At 38.6% G+C, this 13,821-nt stretch overlaps 2 protein-coding genes across 9 annotated transcripts in view; one reads left to right on the forward strand and one right to left on the reverse strand.

Moving 5' to 3' along the window:
• The first annotated feature begins 276 nt into the window (after window positions 1-276).
• Window positions 277-6,276, forward strand: LOC140735582 (serotonin N-acetyltransferase-like). Its single transcript, XM_073060804.1, has 3 exons — window positions 277-680; window positions 1,892-2,046; window positions 5,012-6,276. The coding sequence occupies exons 1-3, from the start codon at window positions 353-355 to the stop codon at window positions 5,315-5,317; spliced, it is 789 nt and encodes a 262-aa protein (XP_072916905.1). The 5' UTR covers window positions 277-352; the 3' UTR covers window positions 5,318-6,276.
• Window positions 6,277-10,440: 4,164 nt separating this feature from the next.
• Window positions 10,441-13,821, reverse strand: part of rhbdf1a (rhomboid 5 homolog 1a (Drosophila)) — a 363,587-nt gene continuing 360,206 nt past the window's right edge. For all 8 annotated transcript variants that reach the window (XM_073060796.1, XM_073060797.1, XM_073060801.1 and 5 more), the window contains one exon: window positions 10,441-11,768. In XM_073060796.1, the coding sequence (XP_072916897.1) occupies window positions 11,349-11,768 (420 nt within the window). In that variant the 3' untranslated portion in view covers window positions 10,441-11,348. The remainder of the gene's footprint in view (window positions 11,769-13,821) is intronic.

The following is a 13,821-nucleotide window of genomic DNA, read 5'->3' on the forward strand; positions in this document are numbered from 1 at the left end:
AGTTGATAAAAGCAAACATGCCATAGAGCCGGAGACAATTATGTTTAAAATTACAGATTTGATCTATTTTTTTCTTAACATAGAACTTGCTTCTGATTAGTATGTGACCTACTAGTGCAACTAATTGTTCCCATGATGTAACTGGGCGGGTTAGGTCAGTTTAGGACTGAACAGTAATACTTCATGCATATGCATAGATTCGTTTTGTTTTGTCCTTCACTAAATAGGTCAGCGAAAGTGCCCTCGGGTGGGGAAAGGAGCACTGTATAAATTTATCACAGCAAGGTGCCATAAACACAGTGTGGAAACTTTAATCGCTTCCGTCATTCAGGCAATCGGCAGCTCTCACTGAATGTTTAAGCTGATTATGAATTGCTTGTGCACGGGAATCAGTTCTTGTCTGTATGAGGACGAGTGCCGCAGCGGGCAGACAGACAATTCAGAGAGCGCGGAGACCCTGTGTCTTGAATACCAGCCGGGCAGAGAGCTCCAGACAAACCAGCTCGCCCTGAAGATGAATGTGGCCCCGCCCAGCGCTTCACCTTTCCTCAAGCCTTTCGCTTTAAGATACTCGGAGGCTTCGAGCCCCCGGGGTCGGAGGAGACACACGCTGCCAGCCAGCGAGTTCCGCAACCTGAGCCTGAACGATGCGCTCAGCGTTTTCGAAATCGAGCGGGAAGGTTGGCATCAGAAACACCGGCTCAAAGATCCCGTCCAGTCCAGGATGGGTAACCCCGCTCCCGTCCCACTCGCCCACCCTCGTCCCACATTTGTATTCCTTCCTAAAAGCAATTCAGCACCGCCATTAATCCTTTAAATTCAGAGGGTCATGGGGCGTCGATAGAGGGAACAGTCAACGATTATTTCTTATTTGAATCCATCTTTCGTCCATCAACTCCTCACACCGGGCCGGCGATGTCCTCCACCCCTATTTTTCAGTCCGGATGAAGGATCTCGACCCGAACGTCGACTGTCCATTTGCCAGCCCAGATGCCGCCTGATCCCGCTGGGTTCCTCCAGCATTTCTCTTTTTTCTCTGCTCCAGATTCTAGCATCTACAGTCTCTTTCTTACGTCTTTAGCACATTAAAATAGTCGCGTGTAGTCTGACTTTGTTAGGCTGGCTTTATGTTAACTTCAGCGCTTGCTTGATGTTGGAGCTTGGACTTTCGGAAACCGGGTTCCTAGCTTTTGTCTTTCCAATAATAATTTGAAAAGTGAATGAAAACCACAACGACATACTTGTTTAAACAATAACTGGAAATAGGTCAGGCAGCATATAGAGAAGTCAAACAGTAAAGTTTCGGGTATAACTTTTCGACGGAACTTTGCTTCTCGTTTCCAGTTTGTATCGTAATTCTTTTTAGTTTCTTGCTTTAATATAGTAATAAACTGGACTGTTCTGTTTGTAGGAAGTTGTGCAGATGATAAATATCCTTAGTAACATTCGGAACATTCACATAGGGAGGATGACGAGGGTACGGTGCTCAGGTGGACAAATGACATTAGCGGAGAAAAAAAGGTTGGCAGGGACTTGGTGGGCTGAATGGTCCATTTCTGGGTTGTACAACTCCGAGAATGCAGGAGCCCGCCCGCCGATGCGCGAATCTGGAGCGACAAGCAATGAGCTGCAGAAACTCGGCGGGTGGACCAGCATCCGTGGGAGGAAAGGAATTGTTATTCAACGCAGAGTTTCCACCTGAAATGTCGACAGCTCCTTTTCCCACCACAGATGCTGCTCGACTCACTGAGTTCCTCTAGCAGATTGTTTGTAACTCAGTTAGCACATTGCGGCAAATGCTAGCTTTCATCGGAGTGTGAAACGCGGTCTCATGAAATATCTCCTCTTAAACCAGCGAACGCTCTCAGTCTTTCTGCTTTCTTCCCTTCAGCTTTCATCTCTGTCTCCGGAGAGTGCCCTTTATACATGGACGAAGTGAGACACTTCCTAGAACTGTGCCCCGAGTTATCCCTGGGCTGGTTTGAAGAAGGGAGACTCGTAGCCTTTGTTATTGGCTCTGGCTGGGACAAAGACAAACTGTCGCAGGTCAGAGATTTAAGATTTTTAAAAACAAATCACTAAAGTCTTGCACTGTGTAATAATAGTATTGTCGTCTATCAGTGCGTAAAGTGCTGGAAATGTTCAGCACGTCAGGTAATATTACTCAAACTCAAAGAGCGTGGGCATAGGGGAAAGTGTAAAGTGTCGACCGGAATCGTCGACCATCGGCTGATTTCATGCATTTTTTGCCCCTAATGATCCAACCTCGCAGAGAGTAAAACGGCACAGAAAAGCGCTATATATATATATATAGATATATATCTATATATCTATATATATATCTATATATCTATATATCTATATATATATATCTATATATATATATCTATATATCTAATCTATATATCTATATATATCTATCTATATATATATATATATAATCATATATCTAATTATACAAATATCTAATTATTTATACAATTAATCTGAACTTGAAATCTGAGTTTATAGTATTAGTGATCTGTGATAATTATTTTGCCACAGTTTTCATTTTTGTTGTTGGATAATTATTTTGCTGTAAGCCTGCTTACTTTTAATTGCAATACAGTTTTCCCCCTTTTTCTCGTTTCCTCCCCCTTCATCCTTTGTGCAGTTTATCTTTCTTCAAGAATACACGTCATTATAAATTACCGGAACGTATGGCTTCTTAACCCTTTTCTGCAATTCTTTGAGATGACAGTAAAGTCCACGACGAGTATTTGCTGAACTGTCCATGGTTTTGTCGATCCCTGTCGTTTGCATTTAAGAAACAAAGGGGGAGGGGGATTTCCTTTTTCCAATGGACATTCGTAATCCGGGTGTTTTTTTAAACATAAAATTATTCGTTTTATAATCATTATCACTAACACAATTTCTGTTAGTTCCACTTTGCACGGTAGTGTTGTGGAGAGCACAACTCTTTACTGTACCAGCGTCGCGATTTCAATTCCCGCCACAGCCTGTAGAGAATTTGTACGTTCTCCCCGTGTCGGCTTTGATTTCCTCCGGCCGCTCCGGTTTCCACCCACGGTCCAAAGACGTGCCGGTTGGTAGGTTAATTGGTCATTGTAAATTGCCCCATGCTTAGAATTAAATTAGGCTAGGATTAAACCCAGGGATTACTGGGCGGAGCGGCTCAAAGGGCCAACAGACTCTATTCCACGAACTATCCCATTAAAAATATTTTTATTCTATATTTATTGGTCTAACTTTAAAATTGATTTCATTTTATGTTTCTGGATAATTATTCCAGGGTTTTGGAGTACTAGCCCAGTAATATAACAACTTCCTTGTCATAATTCTGATCATCTGCAGTCTTTCAAAGTTTTGCTTTTAAATAGATAGGAGGGAGAAAAAAATAAACCAAAGATCCATTTCTTCCCTCTAGCAGTTCAGCAATGATACACAGAACATACTACCAAATAACACAACAGAAAGCAGGCATAATTAACTAAAGTAAACATCCTTTCACAATTGAATGCATTCACTTAGATAAAGCAAAATATTTAGATTTTTCCAGTCATTGTAAGAAATCAAAGAACGGCTCAACAATATTTCACTTCACCTTTCTCCCCCACTTTAATTATAAGTAAGAGCATTATGCCCAACACACATACTCTAGACAATGATACTGGAATAATGACACATTTAAGAAATGAGTACAATGTGATTTGGAACAAATATTTTATCTTAACTCAAAGTTCTGAATTCTAATCCAAAGTAGAACTAATAGAAAGGTCTCATAATCACATGGGTTAGAATAAAAGAGGTGTGAGGGAACAGAATTCATCACTATTAGTCTTTAAGCAGTTTATTTCTTTCTGACAATGTGTGACCTGCGTTAATACATTTATTTCATGGTTAAACCACTTACCATATGAAATACACTAAACCTAGGCTCCACCATCATTGAGAATCAAAGATCGATTGTACTTTTTGACCATCTACCCCTGATGTTGACTCCAAGAAACCACTGGTTACCAGTGCAGTTATGCCACCATTGTTGTCAAGCTCCCACTACCTAAAAGTGCTCCTCACGGCATGCACCTCAAATAGCCTCTGACAACCAAGTCCAACTCCTCGCCTTCTTGTGTGGTTTTGCCACTAAGCCTGGCGGAACTGTTTCTACTGACAGGAGAAGGAGCAAAGGTGGGTCCTGGCACCTTAAAACCAGTGCTTCGGGTAGATGGAGCTCGTCAGCCTGGGAAGGCAGTCCATCTAAGAGAGAGAAAACTCTGATATCAAACCTCCGCTGCCTTGCGGCCATACCCACTCATGGGAAAGGCTTCAGGAGTAAACCCTGAGGACAAATCCGGAGCTGGAGTCCCTAAGGCAGTCCGACGTTGCCTTCAACCTCGCTCTGGCAACTCCTGTAACGACACTGGTGCCAAACTGTATCAGCCTTTGCCCTTTGCTTGGACACATCGGTGGTGTGGAGAGGGGAGACTTGCAGCATGGGCAACTGCCAGTCTTCCATACAACCTTGCCCAGGCCTGCACCCTGGAGAGGACACTCCAGTAGGCTTTTCAGGTGCAGATACATGGTCTCGCGAGACTAACGGATGCCACCATACCTCTTGTATACCTTCCTTTCCTCAACCTCCTGAAGTTCCTTAAACCTGTCATTCTGACCTGCTATTAAAGGGCTGGTCAGTATCGGGAATTTACAGGGTTGGAGGGACAAGCCATGTTATTTTAATGAACCACAGTTGTCAGTTAACCTACTTTGGAAACTCTGATCCTTTTAGGTTTTGTTCTTTTGACAGTCAGATTGTCAGACACACATATTTATAATACTTCCCATGTAAAAAAAAACTGTTAATGTACATCTTTGCAAACACACCAATCCATGCTCCATTGACATGACTTATGTTGAACAATGGATTTCTGGATGTTTGTACTGCAAATCCAAACTACATGTATTATACTTGATATTTGTTAAGATAATAGACAACGTGTTTCATTGAATGCAGGATGCTATGACAATCCATGTTCCAGGAGGTTCCACTGTCCACATCCACGTCCTGGCTGTTCACCACAGATGCCGTCAGCAAGGGAAAGGTTCGATCATCTTATGGAGGTACTTGCAATACCTACGCTGTCTTCCTACAGTCAAAAGAGCTGTACTCATGTGTGAAGATTTCTTGATTAGTTTCTACCAAAAAGCAGGCTTTGAAGAGGTTGGACCTTCTGGTATTGTAGTAGGTTCCCTCACATTTACAGAAATGGAATATGTTCTTGGCAGTGGTGCTTACTTGCGGAGAAACAGTGGCTTCTGAGTCATGTCAAGCTGAGATGTTTTTTTTTCAAAAATGCTGCTTTCATTTTCTCCGTTCTATTTTCAGTGTTCACATTAAACTTCAGTCTGTGGTGTATGAACTGTTCATGTTAGATGAAAAAGTGCAAAAGATTTCAATGAACTAAATTTGGCCCTTTGAAAGAGTGACATAGCAGAGGTTCTCAACTCAGTCAGGTGTATAAACAGGCTAGAAACATTTGCTTACCCAAGCCTGTCCCATTTGTTCCCAACAAAATCTATAAAGTTGCTGCTGGCATTATTAATTATTGTAACTACCAAGAGGTGTTATTTTTTTTAAACCAGTGTTTGCCACAGAACTTCAATTACAAATGGTTTTAAATATCCTTATTGTCCATTAGCTGGATGAATAAATTGGTTCATGGATTTGTATATAAAACACTTTCAGGCATTGCAACCAGACAGAACATTTGTCTTTAAATAACTTTGAAAGAAACAGAGGGACTTTAGTAGTCATATTATTCAACAATAATGCTTGATACTTCTGACTCGTAGACCCTTAATCTAGTATTTGTTCTATAATGAATAAAATCTCAATATAATAACTTGTTTTCCTCAAGTCTTAGTCTTGCAATGGACATTTTAACAAAAAGGTTAATGACTTGGGTTGCCAAACACAGAAGGGTAATTTTAACTTCACCTATCCAAGATGAATCCTTCAGGACCATTAGTCAGTCATTATACAGAATGCCTAACTTGGAATAACAGAATTCTTCATTATAGTATTAAACTGTGCATCATTTTTTGAAGTTTAAATTATATATAATTTGCCTTGAATCAGTTGAGGTAATCTGCGCTTTGCCAAAAACAAATTTCTCAGTTTTATTTATAGGCAGTATATTTTGTCTCTGATATATTTTACATTAGTTAACCAGTGTTTTCTCTGTACTCATACCATTTTCAATAAAACTGTTAAAATAATTACCAGACTGTATGCTTCACCACCAGCACATCATTTCTTCTATTTCATAGCTTTACATCATTAAAGAAAATTCATGAAATGTTAAACAATTATCTAGTACAGGTAGATATCATATGGAAGTGCTTGCATTCAAATTTAACTTCAGAATAAGATTACAAACAAGTCAAAAAAGAATAAATAACTGAAGCATCATATGCTATGCTTTTCAAATGCACAAGGTTAATGAAACTTTACAATTTTTGCTCTTGCCTGAGCCGTCATTACATGGAACATTTTGTATCTTCTATTAATTACTTCAATGCATTTTGCTTCAATCCAGATTTATCCTGTTCTCTTATCCCATTTTGGAAGCTTGTTAAAAATATAAAGCTTTAAAAGCTCTTCCTCATTTGGTACAATACTTAAATCTCAAATATTTCAATTACTAGCTTAAAAGTTCAAACTATTGATTGTTAAAGATTACTTCAAACAACTCCAAAGTATCGCTTCTCTATTAATACTTTTCACCTTAAAGCTGTCAGACCAAGAGTAGGCTTAGCTCAAGGCTGCAGCCTAATCAATTTATATACATGCAAGGGTCTCACAGAGAAGATAGTTCTAAGCAATTTATTCACAGTGAATTCACAATTTATTCACAGTATTTGAGCTGTATTAAACATGATTTCAATGATTGCGAAGACAGCCAAAGAGTCAACTAATGACCTTACCACCACTTACAAACCCAAACTTTGATTAAAACCCAAGAAATAACTTGTTCACCATTTTTCTATTGCTTCCGCACCCCTTCCACCAAAATAAGCACATGGTAGCAAAAGTTTATCCCTCCCTTCCAAATTTCAAACTTAAGAACTTGAATAGTGGTACAGAGTGGGTGACATCAATAGACTGGTTATCATCATCAACACAAGATAATTAATTCAATTGACTGTAAAGGAATCAACTATCTGCTCCTGCACATGGTGGGCAGATGGACTGATGCTGTTTTTGCCACTGCAAGAGACAAGTGGTTATCCAAAATTTCCGAACACAGTCGATGCTTAATATTTGGTTCTTTGTGGGTTGCATAGGTTAGTATGCAGCACAAGGCATCCCAATTTTGAAATTGTTCATTTCCTTTCAGTGCAAGACATTAATAATAATTCTGTTCCTAAGAAGCCTTTTTAAAAAAAAATAGCACATCCATCGCATATTGGAGGGCTCTTACATGCAGGTCAACATTATATTTTTATTGGCAATAACAAAACTCCAGAACATAATTATACTATACATTCAATCCCCATGTAAAAGTGCTCAAATTCTATATACACTGGAGCTATTAAAACAACACAGCTTGAACAATCTCACAAGTAGTAAACCTATTACGAAAATTACCACCTTGACTTCAGCAAAACTAATTTAAAGACGATATTTTGAAAAGGACTAGAAAAACAACTCCCTAAAGTCAAACTAATTACCACAAAAATGTAAGGAAGCAAAGGAAGGCTATGTGACAAAAAGGGGGTTTTCAAACATTGGTTGCAATGAATGGAAAGAACAGTCTTTTTCACAGGAAGGGGTTTCTAAAAACATGAGGACAAAGGTTTAAGATCAGACGTGGGAAATTTAAAAGGGCACATAAAGTTTGATCTGTATTTGGAATGAGCTACCAGATATAGTGGTTGAAGTTCGAACATCAGCAATATTTAAAAGCTATCTAGATAAGTACATGGACAGGAAAGGTTTAGGATGGAATTATTTATTACATGTGAATTGAGCTTCACAACAGTATTTATGACGAACAAAAATAGGTTAAGATTTTAATTCCCTTCTGGTTAATTAATAGTTCTAGTTGACTGGTCAGAGTTTCTTTCAAAAATGTTTCCTGATCAAGTGATTAGAATGCTTATCAGAAGCCTGTGAAATTTTCATATTACAATTGATCCCAGTTAATCATCTTGCCTTTGATTTCTTGAAACTTTAATGTAATTTTCACATAATGATAATGAAGCAGTAATTCTACATGCATGGCCTGCATTTTACAAACCACCATCTGTTAAGTTTGCTGCTTACATAGTTATTAATAGCCTTGTGTTATGGTATTTAAAAAACGCCAGCAGGTCTTGAGAAAATGTGGTTTAAAGGATTATGGTTGGAGCAATGCCTCCTCTCTATGGACTCTTTCTACATTTCCCACTACTTCGGAAAAGCAGCCAGCATTATCAAAGACCCCACCCACCCCAGATATTCTCTTCTACCCCCATTCATAGGGCAGAAGATATGAAAGGTTGAGAACTCGTACCACTAGGTTCAAGGACAACTTTTGTCCCACTGCTTTAATTATTTTGAATGGATGTCTTAGAAGTTAAAGATGAACTTTTGACCCCAAAATCTGTAACATAATGGTCCTTGCATCTCATTACTACCTGCAGGGCACTTCACCTGTAACAGTGACACTATGCTCTAGATTCTTATTATTTCTCACTTGTATTATTTCAATACACTTATGTTTTGAAATTATCTGTATTGGTGTATAAAATGAAATTCCTTACTGTATGCACGTACCTATGGCAATAATAAACTAACTCCATTTCCAAAATAGGACGGTAACAGATTCATGTGGTTCTCCAAGCACGAGCAGTTATTTGTTCGGCTGTGTGGTCTATTCCAGTGTTATAAATTTAATGTAGTATTGATATTAATTTTACATTAGACAATAAATTAGAATAAAATTCTGCATGAGTAAAAATAATTTTCAATTATTATTCATAAAATAATTGCAGTTTTGCCTGTTGAGTGTGGTCTTTCATTGTTTCTGTTATGTTTCCTGAATTTACTGAGTATGGGCACAAGAAAACAAGTCTCAGGGTTGTTTATGGTGACATATATGTACTGTGATAATGAATTTACTTTGAACTTTCCCATGGGAAATCTGCAATTACATAGTCATAAAATGTATCTGGGTAATTTCCATCATAAGTGTTAGGTGTAGTCATGAATAATAATGTTTATTGATGAAGACTTGCTAATGTATGTGCTCAAATTTTTTAAAAATCAGACTTAAAAGGCAAGCCGAATTAAATGTCTGATGTAATATAATTTAACAATTTGTGCATAAGATGAGGAAACTCCTTAGAGTTAGTGTCATAATTGTTCCTGTCACTTTAGACCATAAATTATATCCAAAGTTAATATTTGAACAGTACTACTTTGAGATTTAGATTAAATATATTCTTTCATGAAATTATGCAAATAAAAAAGAGACTGTAATGATCTGTGTATTTCACTGATAAAATGCATATGTTTCTTGTTCACTTTATTTGGTTGAATTTTCCAATGCATCTTTGAGGATGAGGTGACAGGAAACTGTGCCATACAAAGAAAACTCAAGAGAATGGCTCAGAGAACGCCACCCACTGCTCATCTCACCTATTGCCAACCTTGCTTTTCTTGTGGTGATATCACCATATCACATCAATGGGGTGAGCCGAGATTGGGAGCAAACAGCTTCTGCCACAAAGACTTCAGCATAGCAACCAAGCTGCTGTGTGGGGTTCCTACACATGCCCATGCAAGTAAATTCATACGGTATTGAAAAAGGCTCTTCAGCCAGCGAAATCCACACTATCAAGTACACATTGCACAAATCATAACCCTGTTATTTTCTTCTCTCCTCAATCTCATTAATTACCCCAGATTCTATCTACCACTTGCCAATGCACTAGGGGGTATTTACAATTGCCGGTTAACATGCCAGCCTGAACATCTTTGAGACCTGGGAGCATCTGGAGAAAATCCACTGTCATAGGAAGAATGTGTAAACTTCACACAGTCAACACTGAAGATCAGGATTGAATCTGGGTCTTTGGAGTTTTAGGAAGGAGATCTCCCAACTGCACCACTGTGCAGCTGGAACAGCTAAAGTACTAGCACCAGTGGCAGACTGTGGTCATCACCCAGGGAGTGAAGGAGGCACTCTACTCAGACCCAGAGATTTTTCAATGAGGGTCTTGGATTTGCCATGAATGAATGACACAATGTAAAATTCGAGACAGACTGCCTTCATTACATTTCTTGAAGATCTCTAGAATATCAAAATTAATTGATTGTATTAGAAAACTTTGCACCTGAATTTACAAACATTGAAGCAGACCCTTGTGGTTTGTAACAATAATCCAACCATATAATACAGCCAATGAACTTTTATTGTTGTCAGAAACAAGGTTAGTGTTTATAAACTATCAAGTTTAATCACAGATCCAATTTCTGTTACTTGCAGAAAATGTATTCCCTCAAAATACATCATGAATGAAAAGGAAAACAAGAAACAATAATTCAGCTATGGCTAGAATTCTTTTTTTTTTAAGATCCATCATTCTGATATTGGGTATGAGCATTAATTTAATCCAGATCCATTTAGGTTGAAATTCCATGTCTGTGACTTATCTACCTGAAACCAGGAGTACGATGGCTCTAGAAATTTCCAAAGTCAAATAAATGACAGAGTTCACAACAAGTGGGGAGTGAGGAGGAGAGTGTGATAAGAATTAGATTTTCCTGAAATGATTATAAATGTAAAATTTCATGTGTTTAACAGCGATCTTCTATTCTTGAAATCTTATATGTGATCATATAATTTCAAGAGCAAGCCGAGGGAAAGATGACAACATTCAAATTTAAAACTGAAGACTCGGTAAGGCTTCGATGATGTATTCTGCAAACTTGCAGTCCAGTCAGACGGTAGCTAAAACACTACCTGCAATTTATCACCACTTTAGCAGTAGTAAACAATACAAGATTTGATTTAGTGCTAAAACTAGTGTAATACAAAATTGGCAGCACAAAACGGTTCAAAAATAATGGAGAAGGCACGTAGGTCATACTTAGAGATGGTGTCCACAGTCCCAAGATGTAACTTGAGCATCAAGTGCTAAATGTAATTATTTTTTTAATTAAAAAAGACATCAGGTGAGGAGCTGAAGGATTACTTGAATATCACCATCAAAATCTTGGTAAATTCTTCTTAAGGACTCCATGATGCAAATACTGCTGACAACCAAATCTGTAACATTGATTGATGCGCCTTGCAGACTGACTAATGTAGATGTGCATTGAGGTCATATTTTTCACAGAACTTATCTGTGAAAGGAATACAAGTCAGATATTCGCACCATTCACAAGTTATTGGGTAGACGTAAAACAAGACCACTAGTCCTGCGAACAGTCCTACAAATGTGACAAGGAAGATCATGATCTGACATCGCTTGCGGTACAAGTCAAATCTCCCAAAGCTGATATATGGGAGGAAGGCAAATGATAGGAAGAATCCACTGATGAAGCCAGATATATGGGCAAAATTGTCAATCCACGGGAGGAGACCAAAGGCGAAGAGGAAGAGGACGAGAGCCACCAATTTGACAAATGCCTTCCAAGGTCTTGCTAGGATTTGCCAACTTTGGAAGAGCTCCACAAAAAGACAGGCAAGGATACCAAATTGTGATCCTGCTGGTCCAACCTTAAAAAAAAGATAAAATATTTTTAATGTACTATTTCACAAAATGTGCATCTTTCCAATTTAATATGACTGCTCCCCCATAAAATTCACTTTTGCAAAGGCCTGCTTTAAAGAGCAATTTTCTTTTCATCTGGCTGCCAGTGAAGTTTTATTTTATCCCCCACTGCTTCAGTCAAAAAAATTTGACTATATCTTGACAAAGTTATCTTCCTAAAGCTGAGTAGAGATTAAAAAAGGCAGGTGATTGGGGCTAAAAGGGAAGTGGCTCAGTCATTATAAAATGGTGGAGCAGACTCGATGGGCCAAAATGGCTCATTCTGCTCTTATATCTTATGTCCTAAGTCTGTGGCAACTCAAGACTCTTGGATGTTCCTTTGCCCAAGCTGACAATAGTCCCAAAATGGAAGCACTTCTTCTATTTGACATTGTTCTCACCTGTTAAGATTCTGCCTGATGAACAGAAAGTAAAGCTAAGTGCTCAGGAGGGTCACACATGGGTTGTTCCTGCACACACCCTACATGGCAATAACAAACTATGCAAGGTACATTCAGCTCTCTGTGGGCTTGATGTTAAGATGATGGGGCACCCTGGAGCACCACTGCAAATAGGTAGGGGCACACTGCAGCCAAAAGAACGGAGCACCCTGTAACACTGAAACCCACAGTCTGGGCCACCCTGTCGTAGTGTGACTGTCATTAAAGGAGAAGCATGAAAACCTGTCACCTAATAGAATGAATGGCAACTCTTAGCAGCACGCATTAACTTGATTACACACTTGGGATATTAAAATCCTTGGTTGACTCACTAAAATGCAACAGCTTTGTTCTCAACACATTGTTCAGAAATCTGATGTAAAATTTGTAACACTGACATTGATTGTCAAGTCCAGTGCAAAAGCACTCTAAGTTTACAAAGGGCAGTCATCTTTCATGAGCAAAGCTACCCTTCATGTAACCAGTGTTGAATCACTGAGGCTGTGCCACAAAGAATCCAGTGTGTTAGCTGGGATTCAATGTCAGGGTCACCTAATGGCAGTTCTAGTCCTTTAGTTTTAGGAATGGAAACATTTCTATGAGGAACTTCAAAGATCAAGCACTAAACTTTCTTCTGCACTCTGGGTTTCTGCTCTTCATGTACTGTTCATCTTTTCACACTGCTGAATGTTTCCAGCATTTTGTTTTAGCTTTCCCAATGCCCTCTAAGCAAGCTTGATTACTTCATAGCTAATTAAGGGCCACATAATTGTTTTTGGGGGATTGGTGAGGGAGAGAGGAGGGCTGAAATTTTCTTTTCCATTAATTTAAGCTCTATCAGGAAATCATTCAAAGGGTTGAAAGGGATAATAAATCAGTTATGATGGAATGGCAGAGCAGACTTGATGGGCTGAATGGCCTAATTCTGCTCCTATGTCTCATGGATAAATACTTAACCTGCTGCAATGCCCAAAAGGCTAGTTGTTTACCAACTTTAGAAAATGACAGCCCAGTCCATAATTGTCATAGAAGTCAAAGCTCATTATGGTATTACACTTTTGGAAAGCATTTAGACTAACCTATCATTACCACTGATGACTGCAATAAAGATGAAAATTTACTGGCCAGCCAATTTTTTTTCTTCTTTGTTAACTAATGTCAGATTCATTTAGTAAAACACAGAGTGCTGTGGGGAAAACTACATCAGGTAAAGCAGCCAGCCTACTTCAGAATGGTCTTTCAGCCTCAGCAGCCTTTGACATAATCTGAATATACCTGCATTAAAGTGACACAAACAACCGTTATAAAAACATGCTAATGGACACAATTAAAAGGTGGTGGCTGCAAAATTGCAGGGTTCTGGTTTAAAAATTATTCAGACTGCCTCTGCCTTTTAAAATTGTAGTACATCGTTGATGTTTACCTCAAAGCTACCAGCAATTGCTCCTACTAGCATAAGAGACATTTTACTGTTTATGAATCATAACAAAAAATTGTTCTGTCCAAAACTACCTTCACTGCCTTTTGTTCCTCTTCAATACAAGCAACTACAAGACACTTGTATAAACAAGTTGCAGTT

This window comes from Hemitrygon akajei, chromosome 11, assembly GCF_048418815.1.
Source record: "Hemitrygon akajei chromosome 11, sHemAka1.3, whole genome shotgun sequence".
In the NCBI taxonomy this organism is placed as follows: domain Eukaryota; kingdom Metazoa; phylum Chordata; class Chondrichthyes; order Myliobatiformes; family Dasyatidae; genus Hemitrygon; species Hemitrygon akajei.